This window comes from Bos javanicus, chromosome 18, assembly GCF_032452875.1.
Source record: "Bos javanicus breed banteng chromosome 18, ARS-OSU_banteng_1.0, whole genome shotgun sequence".
In the NCBI taxonomy this organism is placed as follows: Eukaryota; Metazoa; Chordata; class Mammalia; order Artiodactyla; family Bovidae; genus Bos; species Bos javanicus.
In genome coordinates, this window is record NC_083885.1 from 22,336,506 (window position 1) to 22,353,148 (window position 16,643).

The following is a 16,643-nucleotide window of genomic DNA, read 5'->3' on the forward strand; positions in this document are numbered from 1 at the left end:
TCTTTTTAGAGCCTGTTTAGCTGCTTTTTATCATAGAAATTTTTCTCTTCAGGAAACTTTCTTCTCTTTTAAAACTTGGACTACATTCTTAACATTAATGATCATGGGTGGGAACTTAAGATCAAGTTGGTGAGGTAAACAGGTTTTGCTATTCAAATTATTGTATGAAGAGCTAAAGTATATATTTTGTACATGTCATTTTGCTTATTTAAAAAAAAATTTCCTCGAAAGATAATTTATGAGGTGAAGGAATGCTAATTTTGTGGAGTGCTTGACAAAGTATGACATGTAGGGAAAGGTGCTATCTTAGGGAGGATATTTTAAAAGTGCTGGAAAATGTAGCTTGATAGCTTGATGCAAGAGAGGTGAACTCCATTAGTAACTAAGTAATTTGTTAGAAAGGTGCATATCATAAAAGAATGAAGGAGAAATGAATTCTAACTAATCAACTTGCATAAGACCCAGATTCATTGTCTTTATGTGGACACAAAGTATAGATTCTTAGATATAGAACAGCAAAGGAAAAAAATAGAGAGAAAAGACATGAACAAGCAATTCACAGAAGAGCTACTGCAAATGGCAATTAACATGAGAAGTTACTCCACCTGAATAACAAAGAAGTATAAATTAGTATGAACTTGTTTTTTCATTTGTCAACTAGCTTAAGATGTAAAAGTTTGATAATAACTGGTATTTGAGTATATGAAGAAATGGTTACTGTCTATTGATGGGTTGAAATAGATACCATTTTCCTGGAGGGCAGTTTCACAATCTGAATCAAGAGGCTTTAAAAGAGCATGCCTTTTGACCTAGTGAATCTCCTACTTAGGATTTTTATCATTAAGAAATCATCTGTGCCTTCTTGTTATATGCTACAGTTAAGCTCACAGTTTGTGTTTGCCTTCTGCTCCAAACACATGTCAATGACAGGTAGCACATTAAAAGAAAAGAAAGTAATAAAAGAGTCATAGCTGGGCTTACAGAGATGTTGTTGTTGGCCAGAAAGAGAGCAAAACATAAAGGGATAAGCTGGATTGAAACTGTGGCGCTGCAAGGGCTTCTGGTATGGAAACAAAAAGTGAGTTTAGGTCCTATGGATCACAGGGACCAAGGTCTACCACTTGAGATGGGACCAGAACTAGGCTTACTGTGTGAAGCCAAGGGTGGAGGTGAAGTTATACCTTTCACAAAAGAAGACTGAAAAAAGATTGCCATGTCAGGAACATAGCTCCATGGAGCTATGGGTTTTGAGGGGCAGGAGAAGATCCCTAAACCTTTAAGAGTAGAAATTGAATCAGACTGATTGATTTTGGAGTGATGGGGGAGAGACTGTTGTGCTCTGAATCACCACTGTATGAGGCTTAGTCCTGGACTGGTGGTATAGGATTATCGTGGAGGGAACTGCTGAACCATTATGGAGGGAAAGGTGAACACACGTGGGAAGCGAGAGGAGGGAGTAAAAAGGAAAGACAAAAAGCCGCCCACTCAAAATCAGTCTTCAGAACAAAATACTGAAATACTTAGGAAAGCACAAATAGAATAAACAATGTGAATAAAAATCCATTTCAGATGAGATTAATTTTATAGAAAAGTCAATGAAAGACTGAAATAATCATGTTCAAGAAATTCAAAAGAATTAGGAAAGACATCATACTGATAAAAATGAGATCTAAAAATGCCCCCCAAATATCCAAAAATGGAACAGGAGCAACTTTACGTAAAAAAGAGCCAGGTACAGATTTCGAAAATGAAAAGTATAGTCATAGATGTCATAAACTCAATAGATGGGATTAACTTTAGCCCAGACACAGCTGGAAAGAGAACTGATGAATTGGAAGAGAGTACTGAGGAGTTCGCTTAGAATATATTATACAGAGACAAAAGACTGCAAAAAAGAGAAAGCAGTCAGAAGACTTGGGAGAAAAGATGGAGAGATTCCAACCAAGTCTAAAAAGAGACCAGAAAAAGAGAATGAAAGTCATTTGGTCTTGGAGTATGGAATGAAGCAGGGCAAAGGCTAATAGAGTTTTGCCAAGAGAACACACTGGTCATAGCAAACACCCTCTTCCAACAACACAAGAGAAGACTGTACACATGGACATCACCAGATGGTCAACAATCGAAATCAGATTGATTATTTTCTTTGCAGCCAAAGATGGAGAAGCTCTATATAGTCAGCAAAAACAGACCGGGAGCTGACTGTGGCTTAGATCATGAACTCCTTTATGCCAAATTTAGACTTAAATTGAAGAAAGTAGGGAAAACCACTAGACCATTCAGGTATGACCTAAATCAAATCCCTTATGATTATACAATGGAAGTGAGAAATAGATTTAAGGGACTAGATCTGATAGAGTGCCTGACGAACTATGGATGGAGGTTCGTGTCATTGTACAGGAGACAGGGATCAAGACAATCCCCAAGAAAAAGAAATGCAAAAAAGCAAAATGGCTGTCTGAGGAGGCCTTACAAATAGCTGTGAAAAGAAGAGAATGGAAAAGCAAAGGAGAAAAGGAAAGATATAAGCATCTGAATGCAGAGTTCCAAAGAATAGCAAGAAGAGATAAGAAAGCCTTCCTCAGCAATCAATGCAAAGAGATAGAGGAAAACAACAGAATGGGAAAGACTAGAGATCTCTTCAAGAAAATTAGAGATAACAAGGGAATATTTCATGCAAAGATGGGCTCGATAAAGGACAGAAATGATATGGACCTAACAGAAGCAGAAGATATTAAGAAGAGGTGGCAAGAATACACAGAAGAACTGTACAAAAAAGATGTTCACTACCCAGATAATCACGATGGTGTGATCACTCACCTAGAGCCAGACATCCTGGAATGTGAAGTCAAGTGGGCCTTAGAAAGCATCACTACGAACAAAGCTAGTGGAGGTGATGGAATTCCAGTTGAACTATTCCAAATCCTGAAAGATGATGCTGTGAAAGTGCTGCACTCAATATGCCAGCAAATTTGGAAAACTCAGCAGTAGCCACAGGACTGGAAAAGGTCAGTTTTCAATCCAATCCCAAAGAAAAGCAATGCCAAAGAATGCTTAAACTACCGCACAATTGCGCTCATCTCACACGCTAGGAAAGTAATGCTCAAAATTCTCCAAGTCAGGCTTCAATAGTACATTATCCGCAAACTTACAGATGTTCAAGGTGGATTTAGAAAAGGTAGAGGAACCAGAGATCAAATTGCCAACATCCGTTGGAACATCGAAAAAGCAAAAGAATACCAGAAAAACATCTACTTCTGCTTTATTGATTACCCCAAAGCCTTTGACTCTGTGGATCACAACAAACTGTGGACATTTCTAAAAGATGGGAATACTGGACCTCCTTACCTGCCTCCTGAGAAATCTTTGTGCAGGTCAGGAAGCAACAGTTAGAACTGGACATGGAGCAACAGACTGATTTCCTAACTGGGAAAGTAATAGGTCAAGGCTGTATATTGTCACCCTGCGTATTTAACTTCTATGCAGAGTACATCATGCAAAATGCCAGGCTGGATGAAGCACAAAGTGGAATCAAGATTGCCAGGAGAAATATCAATAACCTCAGATATACAGATGACACACACCACCCTACGGCAGAAAGTGAAGAAGAACTAAAGAGAGATAAATGGTTAACCCACCTTTATACTAGAGATAAGTGATTAGCACATCACCATGTTACAGTATTGGAATTTTGGATTTTACTGTATATGTTATCAGTGTGTTGTATATTTCTGTGTTCCTTAGTGTTCTTTCAGTACAGTTTACAGAATTCCTTTCAGCATTTCTTATACGGCAGATCTAGTGAAGATGAATTCCCTCAGTGTTTGTCTGGAAAAGTCTTTTTCTTCATTTTGAAGGACAAATGGAAGCTTGATTTCTTTTTCTCTGTTAACCATATTCCATCTTTTCCCAACTTCTTGAACTTATGATCTGCAGTTATATTGCTATTTTTACTGTACTTGTCTACTACAATAATTCTGTCATCTGTTCCATTTTGGCGACAGTTCCCATTGATTGACTTTTATCTTCTTTATCAGTCATATTACCTTGCCTTATAGTGTTGTCTTCCTTTCCATGCATAATAGTTTTTGACTAGTGTGATCCTTTCAGTCTTACTTTTAAGTTGTTTATAAAGGAGCAGAGCGGTAGTCCAGGGCTAACTTTGTACCACTCTTGAGGCAGAATCTTCCTGAGAAGTTGTCCTGCTTTGTGGTTTATGTTTTTGTTTTTTTTTAAACTGTGGCTCGATTTTTAGTCTACTACAGCATAGGCTCCCATTATTAGAAACTGAACAAGAAATGATTAAAAAACAAAATTTTTGAAAGCATCGTAGAACTACCAAAGCAGTGAGGACTTGAGAGTCCAAAAGTAGTGATTATAGTTTAAAATTTTTAAAGTAGCATTGGTTTTAAATTTTAAAAGTAGTATTGATTTTAATTAAAATTGTGTAAAGTGTTTGCATTTATATATGGTTTTTTAAAAATTTTAATAGTGAAAAATCGAACATTTCTTGAAAGATCGGATTTCTCTAATCTTAGGGTTGTGTGGTATTGTGTAGTGGAAATGACCTTTATACTTAGGAAATGAGATTATGAGTTGTGACCAGTAGTGTAATTTCTTGCCAGTCACTTTATGTCTCTGGATGAGGCTTTGTTTTTTCATCTGTTCTAAAATTTCACAGCAATTTTTATTTTTATCACCACTGTAGTTAATTGAGGCATTTTATATATATATACAGTTTCATGGAGTGTTAGACAGTTCTTCTGTAGTTTGTCCAGGAAAATAAGTATCTGAGTTTCTTATGTGGCATTGATCTATGACATTTGATGGGTTATACACAGAATTGCTTGTAGATAATTCACAAGTAATAAATGAAGTTGTCCTTTTTGGAAATGGGTAAATGATAGCAGCAAGTGGTTGCCAAAGTGTATTGAGGGTTTTTTATGTGCTTGGTGACATTCTTAGATCTCTATATGTACTGCTTCATATATATGTCACAGGGAGATAAGAAACTAATCCCAAATCATACATGTAGGCCTGTAGTACTGGTGTTAGAACTAACAGGCTTCTTCGGTGCTCCAGTTTTGTTGTGGACCCTTCCTCCATTTGAATACTATTTGCCTAATAGCTGCATAGTTTATAATTTCTAAAATGTACTAATATATGATCAATTTTATTTAATCTTCACAATACCCTGTGAAGCAGGGTTTTTTATAGATAAGTAAAGTGAGGTTTGGAGAGCTTGATTCAGGTGTGGTACTACATGTAGGAAATGATAGAATCAGGATGCAAATTCTGTTGGCCACACCATGGTACATGAGGGAACTAGTTCCCTGACAATGGATTGAACCTGTGTCCCCTGCATTGGGAGTCTGGAGTCTTAACCACTGGACCTCCAGGAAGTCCCTTGAACGCTCTTTGATGAGATACTTTTTCTTTTTAAAACAAACATGTCACATGGATACATGAAATATTTATTTATACTTCTTTTGGCTTAGCTACTTCTCACTTGTCTTTCTGGTATTAGTTTTGAAGAGTCTTCCTCGGGGAGGCTTTCCTTTCTCACTAAGGCCCTGCCGAAGCACTCAGTCACTTTTCCCACTTATTATTTGAGACCCTCAGAAGATTAGGTGATTATTTTTATAGTGAACTTTCATAAACTTTTATTTGTGATTGTATCTTGAAGACTCAGATAAAGTTTATTTTTTACTGAACCTGACAAAATATGATTCCTAGTGTAAAAATTATGTGGAAAATGAAAAATGTATGAAGAACAGCTGTTTGCATAATCTGATGAAGCCAAAGAGACAGCAGTGGGAAAATACACTTCATTTGTAGGTGAGATACACCTTCCCATTACAAGTCATGATCTAGTTAATCTTTCTATGTAATTACTGTAAGATTTGCAAACTATATGCCTATTTGATAAGATATGGAAACTCAGGTACAAGTTAGTTTTTCACAGTGAGTCAGAATCTTACTAGGGATAAAGTTTTTGACATCCAGCCTTTATGGTTTTGAGTTGTGATATGGGCTTCCCTGGAGAAGGCGATGGCACCCCACTCAAGTACTCTTGCCTGGAAAATCCCATGGACGGAGGAGCCTGGTGGGCTGCAGTCCACGGGGTCTCTAAGAGTCGGACACGACTGAGCAACTTCACTTTCACTTTTCCCTTTCATGCATTGGAGAAGGAAATGGCAACCCACTCCAGTGTTCTTGCCTGGAGAATCCCAGGGATGGGGGGGCCTGGTGGGCTGCCGTCTGTGGGGTCGCACAGAGTTGGACACGACTGAAGCGACTTAGCAGCAGCAGCATGGGCTTCCCAGGTGGTGGCAGTGTAAAGAATCTGTCTGCCAGTGCAAGTGACACAGGAGATGAGAGTTTGATCCCCAGGTTGGGAAGATCCCCTTGAGTAAGAACTGTCAACACACTCCAGTATTCTTGCCTGGGAAATCCTGTGGACAGAGCAGCGTGGTGGGTTACAATCCATAGGGTCACAAACAGTCGGACGTGACTGAGCACAGTCGCACCCATGATTTACCTAAGGCCTGTGTCTAGCTATCCTTTCCTTGCAGGAGCTGTGGAGGTAGATGGGTGTAGCCCTCATGGAAGGGTCTTGAGATGCTCCTCCTGCAGGTGGGAGAGCCAGCTTTGCTCTCCCTCTGGCTTTCTATGTGACATTCATGAGCTGCTTGATGTATTTAACACTAGGGTGACAGCAGAGACGCCTGTGAACAGAGCAGTGTGCTGGAGGGCCCAGCTGTGTGTATTTATCTGTATCTCAGGCTGAGGAGCAGCCGTTAGCCAGATCTGACAGTCAAACAGGAGCCGCTTCTGCCTCCACTCCAGAGTGCATTTGAATATTGTGTCTGTTTACCAACTGCTTGACAGTTGACACAAAGAAATTGTCAGAGCTGTTTTTCTTTCCCCTCTTCACTCTACTGTGCTAGTCCTCGAGTCTCTCTCTGAAATACTTTATCATGCATCACAAATATCTGCACTTTCTAAAATAAAGCCCCAAATCACATTGTCTTCATCTTTATATTGAGTTCCACGTGAAGAATTAATTGGTAATATACTTGAGCAAACTCCAAGAGGTAGTGGAGATAGTGGAGGACAGGGAAGCCTGGCGAGCTGGCAGTCCATGAGGTCGCAAAGAGCTGGACACCACTTAGTGGCTGAACGGCAACAAATACTTGAGTTGATAATTGGACATATGTTGAATAGGCAATATGTTTACAGAGTTCAGAAATCAAAGCAATACAGAAAGAAATCTTCCGTCTTGTCTTGCTCTATCTGTGGTCCCTTCTAGTTGTCGTTTCCCACCCCTGTCCCTGACAGCACATGTGCGTGCTTGCTCAGTCACTCAGTCACGTGTGACTCTGTGGCCCCATGGACTGTAGCCCGCCAAGCTCCTCTGTCCATTGCATTCTCCAGGGAAGAATACTGGAATGGGTTGCCATTTCCTCCTCCAGGGGATCTTCCCAACCCAGGGATCAAACTCACGTCTCCTGCATATCTCCTGCATTGCAGGTGAATTCTTTACCACTGAGCCACCCGGGAAGCCCTCGTCCCCGAGAGAGAACCACTTAAATAGTTTCTCACAAATCCTTTATGTTTCTTTATGCAAATACAAGCAGATGGTTTGTCCCTTGCCTTTCACGTCCCGAGGTATCCTGGAAAGCTGTTTATGTCACTGAAGGGAGCCTCCTCATTCTTGTTGACTGTTGTGTTGTATTCATCGTGTGGATGTACCACCATTTATTTAACCGTCTTCTATGGACATACACTGGCATTGTTTCTAATCTTTTTTTTTTTTTTTAGTTAATTCACACACCATAAAATTCAACCTTTCAAAGCATACAGTTAAGTGGTTTTTAGTATGTTTCTAAGCTTCTGTTCGGAGAAGGCAATGGCAACCCACTCCAGTACTCTTGCCTGGAAAATCCCATGGGCGGAGGAGCCTGGTAGGCTGCAGTCCATGGGGTCACTAAGAGTCAGACATGACTGAGCGACTTCGCTTTCACTTTTCACTTTCATGCATTGGAGAAGGAAATGGCAACCCACTCCAGTGTTCTTGCCTGGAGAATCCCAGGGACGGGGGAGCCTGATGGGCTGCTGTCTTTGGGGTCGCACAGAGTCGGACACGACTGAAGCGACTTAGCAGCAGCAGCAGCAGCAGCAAGCTTCTGTTCTGCCAGTTGTGATCTGGTGTATGTACATTCTTCTGAACATGGTACCCATAAAAAAAAATCTTTAGAAGTAGGATTTGGGGGTCAAAGGGAATAGATTTGAATTCTGATAGGAATTGTCTGTGCCATGCATTGAGATTGTGCTATTTTGCATTCCTGAGTATGAGAAGGCTTGTTTCTCCATTGTTCTGCCTGCATGACTTTGCCTCTTCTTAAAGCAATGTTAATTTTTAAGAAATGTGTGATGTTCATAAGCAGTTTAATAATCATTCCGGATTGAGTTCACCAAGGCAAATATGCCCAAAACTTCTTTTTAAGTTGATAAATAGTGATTTATCAACTTAAGTTATTGCTTTAAGTTATAAATCAATCATTTATAATTGATTTCATTAGTTAATCAGTAGAATTACAGGTTGTGAATGTTGATGTATAGAGCAGATTTCATCCATGTGGCCTTAAGTCGAATGTGGCCTGTTCTCTCCTGTCATAGAGATATAACAATGCTCACAGTGTTAAAATTGCCAGGGGAGGGAGACCACTTATATTCTGCTTGCTCTATGATAGGGATATTCTTGTAGAATTTTATCCTTTTGGACACGTGCACCCCAGTGTTCAGAGCAGCACTACTTATAGTAGCCAAGACATGGAAGCAACCTGAGTGTCCATCCACAGAGGAATGCATAAAGAAGACATGGCACATATATACAATGGAATATCACTGAGCCATTAGATGATGAAATAATGCCATTTGCAGCAACATGGAAGGACCTAGAAATTGTCATACTGCGTGAAGTAAGTCAGGTAGTGAAAGACAGATGTCACATGATGTGACTTAGGTATGGAATCTTAAAAAAATGATCCAAGTGATTTACAAACAGAATAGACTCACAGTCATAGGAAAGAAACTTACAGTTGCCAGAAGGAAAAGGGAGGGGGAGGAGCAGAATTTGAGATGAACAGGTATAGACTTCTGTTGCTGCTAAGTCACATCAGTCGTGTCCGACTCTGTGCGACCCCATAGACGGCAGCCCACCAGGCTCCCCCGTCCCTGGGATTCTCCAGGCAAGAACACTGGAGTGGGTTGCCATTTCCTTCTATCGTTATATAAAAAAGAATTTTATCCTCTCAATAGAGCCTTCCAGGTTATAGTATTTTATGTCTGTCTGACACACTGGACCTCAACTGAGCTGATTGTTTTTATAATAATTCAGCTGAAGTAGAAACAAGTATAAACAGTAATTATAAACAGAATTTCATCCTCCAGGAGTGCTTGTTCTTCTTTGGGCCAGGTCTCTTGCTGTTTAATCTGGTCAAGGTGGAATATGTAATTCCTAATATGAATCTGTATGGTTGTGTTCCTTCTTGTATACAGATTAGCTTTTTTGGTTCTCCTGAAGAGATTTTAAGGTGGTATTTGTAAGGTGGAGCCATCTCAAGGTCTGAGATATCATGTGCATTTCCATCATCAAGGCTTTTAAACATTTTTTAAACGTTAAAACTTTTTTTTTTTTTTTGGCATTTAAATGTTCTGTCTGTAGGAAGGACTGGTAAAAGAGTCATAGGAAAATGCAGGCTTTCCTGAGCTTGAAGTGAAAATTGAGGTGTAGATTTTGAGTCAGTTTGTGCTGGAGTTCATAAATGTACAAGTATAGGCATGGAAACATCATTAGGTCTTTCTGTGTCTCAAATAACGGCTGATGTAGAAAACAGATAAGCCACTTAACCAGTGATTTATCTAAACCAATGTTTTTGTGTTAGTATGATAGGTCTTTCATAAAGGAAAACTCTTCATAGTTTAACTGGTTGTTGTTGTCGTTTAGTTTCTAAGGCGTTTCTTGACTCTTTGGACGACCCCATGGAGTGTAGCCTGCCAGGCTCCCCTGTCTGTGGGATTTCCCAGACAAGAATACTGGAGTGAGTTGCCATTTCCTTCGCCAGGGGATTGTCCCAGGCCAGGGGTCGAACCCTGGTCTCCTGTGTTAGCAGGCGGATTCTTTACCACTGAGCCATCAGGGAAGCCCCATTTTAACTGGTAAGCCAGTCTTATTATCACAAATGAAAAACTACTTTTAGAGTAGCATTAGACAAAGCAGAAAGTTTAATTAGATAGACAGGCTAGAATTTTGCATAAGAGTAAATTTACTGTTTTGTCTCTCTTAGGTCAAGTGGTTGCTATTTTTCTCTTCCCTCTTTTTTTTTTTTTTCCCCTCTCTCTCTTTATTCACTTTGGATAATTATACAAAAGATCTGGAAATAACTTGAGTTCTGCCCAATAGGGTGTTTGCTCTGGACAACTCTGTGATGGGTTGGGGCTTCCCTGGTGGCTCAGCAGTAAAGAATCTGCCTGCAATACAGGAGCCACAGGAGATGCGGATTCGATCCCTAGGCCAGGAAAATCCCCTGAAGAAGGTCATGGCAACCCACTCCATTATTCTTGTCTGGAGAATCCCATGGACAGAGGAGCCTGGTGGGTATAGTCCATGGGGTTGCAAAGAGTTGGACACAACTGAAGCGACTTGGCACACAAGCACTCTCTGATGGGTTAGTGAGAAGGCTGTGCAGATGTGGGGAAGGTGATTCTCAGGGCCCCTCTGTCTGGGTTAGCAGGTTGTCCACTGCGTAAAGACAGTGCCCGATGGGGTGGGTTGAGGCTAAAGTCTAGTCTGTGTTTTCCAAGTCCTGCTTTAGGGCTTAGCGCTGCATTAACCCAGAGTAAGGTATACCATTTTTTAATTCTTAAAATTGTTCCTCAGTGGCTGATAACAGCCTGAATATGCATTGCATTGCAGTTTTATTTGAAAATCAATTGTTTCTGCCTTTTCTGTTTTTTTGTCCTTCAGAAGATTTCTGTAGCACCCAGATGATTTCTGTGTGTCTGTGTGTCTGTATACACATTGTTGTTGTTGTTCAGTCGCCCAGTCATGTCTAACTCTTTGTGACCCCATGGAGTGCGGCACGCAAGGCTTCTCTGTTCCTCACCATCTCCTGAAGTTTGCCCAAGTTCATGTTCATTGCATCGGTGATGCCCTTCAGCCATCGCATCCTCTGATGCCCTCTTCTCCTTCTGCCCTCAACCTTTCCCAGCATCAGAGGCTTTTCCGATGAGTCAGCTGTTTGCATCAGATGATCAAAATACTGGAGTTTCAATTTCAGCATCAGTCCTTCAAACGAATATTCAGGGTTAATTTCCCTTGAGATTGACTGGTTTGATCTCCTTGTTCTCCAAGGGACTGACTCTCAGGAGTCTTCTCCAGCACCACAGTTCGAAAGCATCAATAAACATCAGTTTAGTTCCATTCAGTTGCTCAGTCATGTCTGACTCTTTGCGACCCCATGGACTGCAGCACGCCAGGCTTCCCTGTCCATCACCAACTCCCGGAGCTTACTCAAACTCATGTCCATTGAGTCGGTGACGCCATCCAACCATCTCATCCTCTGTCATCCCCTTCTTCTCCTGCCTTCAATCTTTCTCAGCATCAGGGTCTTTTCAAATGAGTCAGTTCCTCACATCAGGTGGCCAAAGTAATGGAGCTTCACCTTCAGCATCAGTTCTTCCAATGAATATTCAGGACTGATTTCCTTTAGGATGGACTGGTTGGATCTCCTTGCAGTCCAAGGGACTCTCAAGAGTCTTCTCCAACATACATATATATACATATACATATATATATATATATATATACACACACACATACATATATAATAAACATATATATATGCTCTTTATATGCTACATATGCACATATACAAATATATCATGTATGCTTGAATATAAGGTCAGATATTCTTTGAAAAAAATTCCTCATAAGAAAGGTGTCATCTCAGATGTATTTGATTCCTTATAAAGTATGTTGTAATATGGGGTCCTCTCTTAGTTACTTTGTTTGAACTGCCTGGTACTGTTTGGGGAAGACACGGTGTCTTGAAATAGCCTCATGAGTGCTGGTTGTGGGTGCTTGAAAAGATTTATCAAATTGGAAAAGAAAAGAGGCAAAGATGCTCAATGTAGGTTTAGTAATTATTCTAGAGATAAATGATTACTTTTAAAAAGTAATATGGAAGTGGATACGATCTCAAATAAATGTTTACAGGATGAACAAATAATTCATATACTTTGACCCTGGATCCTTGTGGCTTAGTTGGGTATTTTCAGTGAAAGTAAGGATTTACAAACTGCTGTCTTAAGCAGTTTTTACAGATAGGAAGGTTTGTTCTGGAAAACTGTATTAGATGACTCAAAAGATGACTCTAGCAATGAAGAAAAAGATCTTGGTATTAAAGAGTGAAGCAAAGTGCTTCCTGAAATGTGAGAGTGAATAAAATAATTATTTCTAAGTTAATATTTTATATGATGTAATTTAAATGCATATGTAATTAAGTTGATACATTTTATAACTGACTTTTGGCTAGCTTTTTCCTCTAAAGTTTATACATTTAAGTCGGCTAACTTTTGGAGGGTATTCTTTTATTAGAAAAATAAGGCATTGTCAGCCTGGATGGGAGGGGGTTTGGAGGGAGAATGGATACATGTATGTGTGTGACTGAGCCCCTTTGCTGTTCACCTGAAACTTTCACATTGTTTGTTAATTGGCTGTACCCCCAATGCAAAATAAAAAGTTAAAAAAAAGAAGACATTGTCTTATATTTTGAGTCTGTTTATAATTTAGTCACCTATAATCATTATTTTTAAACAGAAACTGAGGCTTCTTGAAGAGCTTGAAGACACGTGGCTTCCCTACCTGACCCCCAAAGACGATGAATTCTATCAGCAGGTAAGGTCTTTTAACATTTGTCAACTTCCATTGATTTTTTTTTTCCCCCTTGATCTACCTTATTTTGCCTATGAAGCAACTGTGGTCTAGAGAGATTAAATGAGAGGTTAAGGTCTGATTTGGTCACCCATTGATTCACCCCCAGAACATATACGTTCCTGCGCAATGTTTCTGCTGTGAACTTAGTGCTTTAGAATAGTGGACTGTCTTTTCTTCCCCAAACGTTCCATGTTTTTCCCTACTTCCTTCCCTCTGCTTCTGTTTCTTCTGCACGGAATCTTCTTTTGCCCCTTATCCTGTTGCTAGATGACTAATTCTTGAGGACTTCACTGAAACATCACCTCCTTTGTGAACGTTTCTTTAACTTACCTTACCTCCAAATGGAATTGATTGCATTCGCCTGGTGCTCCTTGTACCATATAAATCACAAGGGGTCCTTGTGATTGTACCCCTCACAGTGTATTGCAGTTATAGGATTCTGTGTCTCTCCCCTGAATTAGTCAGCACTCTTTCAAATACAACTGGCAAAATCGCAAACAAACTCACTGTGGCAAAAAAGGGAATTTATTGACTGACAACTTAGATGTCAAGGATAAGCACATGGCCGAATCCAGTTTCTCGAAAGATGTCATCGGATCACTCTTTTTCCCTGTTTCTTGGCTTGGCTTTTCTCTGGTGACTTCATGCTAGATAGGCGCTCCCTTGATGGTATAAGAGGACTCTGACAGTCCTGGGGGTGTGTGGTCTTAAGCCCATAGGATCTCAGAAGAAGGTGGTGATGTCTTCTTTACTGGTTCTGACTCCCCCAGGCGTGATCTTGTTGGCCTGGTTAGAGGCATGTTTCTCTCCCCAAATCAGTCCTTGTGTTCAGGGTATTGAGATGCTTCTATCAGCCTGGCCTAGTTCCCTCACCCACTTGTGGGGTAGGGTTGGAGTATGACCATTCTCACTCAAATTGCAGGGAGGGTAGGTCAGAGATGGAGGGTTTTTCCCAAAGGGAAATTGGAGCCCTGTTAACACCAAAGAAGGAGAGGAAGGCACGCTGGGAAATAAAAATAGCCCCTTTTCACCCCTTCTTTCCTATGAGGATGTTAGCTCTTGGTGTATAAGAGCTGGGCCACATCATCTTGGTTTCTCCAGCACCCAATGTATGCTTGTCGTCACACTCTTGATTCTCCATGGAAAGAAGAGAGAAACAAATGAGCTTTACCCATCCAGAATCCCAGGTCTCCTGACTTCCAGGGTATTCTCACTTCCAGGACATCATGTGTCATCTCCCTTGTCATTAGAACTTCATCATCTGTCACATGATCAGTCCTTTTTTGGATTGTTCTAGTTTTCCTCTTTGGAGAAGGCAATGGCACCCCACTCCAGTACTCTTGCCTGGAAAATCCCATGGACGGAGGAGCCTGGTGGGCTGCAGTCCATGGGGTCGCTAGGAGTTGGACATGACTGAGCAACTTCACTCTCACTTTTCACTTTCATGCATTGGAGAAGGAAATGGCAACCCACTCCAGTGTTCCTGCCTGGAGAATCCCAGGGACGGGGGAGCCTGGTGGGCTGCTGTCAATGGGGTCGCACAGAGTCGGACACGGCTGAAGTGACTTAGCAGCAGCAGCAGAGCAGTTTTCCTCTTTACCCCTTTTTCTTAATCCTTTAAGCTGAAGTAAACACTTTTTTTTTAACCAAAACATAAATCTGAGCCTGTCAGCTTCCTGCTTCACATCCCTGTGGCTGTCCATTGCCTGGCTCCTGGATTTCCAGCCTTGGCTTCCCCATTCTTTTACCTTTTTACCCACGCTGAGCTTTGTCACTACCTCTCAGTGCTTTGGGGCTTCCCCGGTGGCTCAGCAGGTAAAGAATCCACCTGCAAAATAGGAGACACAGGAGACTCGGGTTCGATCCTTGGGTCAGGAAGATGCCCTGGAGAAGGAAATGGCAACCCACTCCAGTATTCTCACCTGAAAAATCCCATGGGCGAAGGAGCCTGGTGGGCTAGAGTCCGTGGGATCACAAAGAGTCGGACATGACTGAGCGACTAGGTACACACTCAGTGTGTTATGTTTTGGGTCTTCCAGTTACATCCTCTCCATCTCCCTTACTTGGTGAACTTCCGCATTACCCGTTAATAACAGTTCACGTGTCATCCCCTGTAGGGTGCTTCCCTGACACCTCTGTAGCCCAGAGGGTTGTCTCTTTTCCCTCTCGTGTGTACCTGTAGTACTTCATGTGTACTTTAATTATCTGAGGTTATTGTAATGATTATATCTACTACTGTGGGCAGGAATCCCTTAGAAGAAATGGAGTAGCCATCATAGTCAACAAGAGAGTCCGAAATGCAGTACTTGGATGCAATCTCAAAAACGACAGAATGATCTCTGTTCGTTTCCAAGGCAAACACAGAAGAACTGTACAAAAAAAGATCTTCACGACCAAGATAATCACGATGGTGTGATCACCTGTCTAGAGCCAGACATTCTGGACTGTGAAGTCAAGTGGGCCTTAAGAAGCATCACTACAAACAAAGATAGTGGAGGTGATGGAATACCAGTTGAGCTATTTGGAATCCTGAAAGATGATGCTGTGAAAGTGCTACACTCAATATGTCAGCAAATTTGGAAGACTCAGCAGTGGCTACAGGACTGGAAAAGGTCAGTTTTCATTCCAATCCCAAAGAAAGGCAATGCCAAAGAATGTTCAAACTACCACACAATTGCACTCATCTCACTAAAATTCTCCAAGCCAGGCTTCAGAAATACATGAACTGTGAACTTCCAGATGTTCAAGCTGGTTTTAGAAAAGGCAGAGGAACCAGAGATCAATATCCGCCAATATCTGCTGATAATTGAAAAAGCAAGAGTTCCAGAAAAACATCTATTTCTGCTTTATTGACTACGACAAAGCCTTTGACGGTGTGGATCACAATAAACTGTGGACAATTCTGAAAGAGATGGGAATACCAGACCACCTGACCTGCCTCTTGAGAAACCTATATGCAGGTCGGGAAGCAATAGTTAGAACTGGACATGGACCAACAGACTGGTTCCAAATAGGAAAAGGAGTACGTCAAGGCTGTATATTGTCACCCTGCTTCTTTAACTTATATGCAGAGTACATCATGAGAAACTCTGGGCTGGAGGAAGCACAAGCTGGAATCAAGATTTCCGGGAGAAATGTCAATAACCTCAGATATGCAGATGACACCACCGTTATGGCAGAAAGTGAAGAAGAACTAAAGAGCCTCTTGATGAAAGTGAAAGTGGAGAGTAAAAAAGTTGGCTTAAAGCTCAATATTCAGAAAACTAAGATCATGGCATCCGGTCACATCACTTCATGGCAAATAGATGGGGAAACAGTGGAAACGGTGTCAGACTTTATTTTTCTGGGCTCCCACATCACTGCAGATGGTGACTGCAGTCATGAAATTAAAAGACGCTTACTCTTTGGAAGGCAAGTTATGGCTAACCTAGACAGCATATTGAAAAGCAGAGACATTACTTTGCCAACAAAGGTCCGTCTAGTCAAGTCTATGGTTTTTCCAGTAGTCATGTATGGATGTGAAATTGGACTATAAAGAAAGCTGAGCCCCGAAGAATTGATGCTTTTGAACTGTGGTGTTGGAGAAGATTCTTGAGAGTCCCTTGGACTGCAAGGAGATCCAACCAGTCCATCCTAAAGGAGA

The 16,643-nt window shown here is 41.0% G+C and overlaps 1 protein-coding gene across 6 annotated transcripts in view; it reads left to right on the top strand.

The window, feature by feature from the left end:
• The window catches only part of FTO (FTO alpha-ketoglutarate dependent dioxygenase), a 423,456-nt gene that overhangs the window by 96,032 nt on the left and 310,781 nt on the right, over window positions 1-16,643 (top strand). For all 6 annotated transcript variants that reach the window (XM_061387217.1, XM_061387219.1, XM_061387216.1 and 3 more), the window contains one exon: window positions 12,884-12,961. In XM_061387217.1, the coding sequence (XP_061243201.1) occupies window positions 12,884-12,961 (78 nt within the window). The remainder of the gene's footprint in view (window positions 1-12,883; window positions 12,962-16,643) is intronic.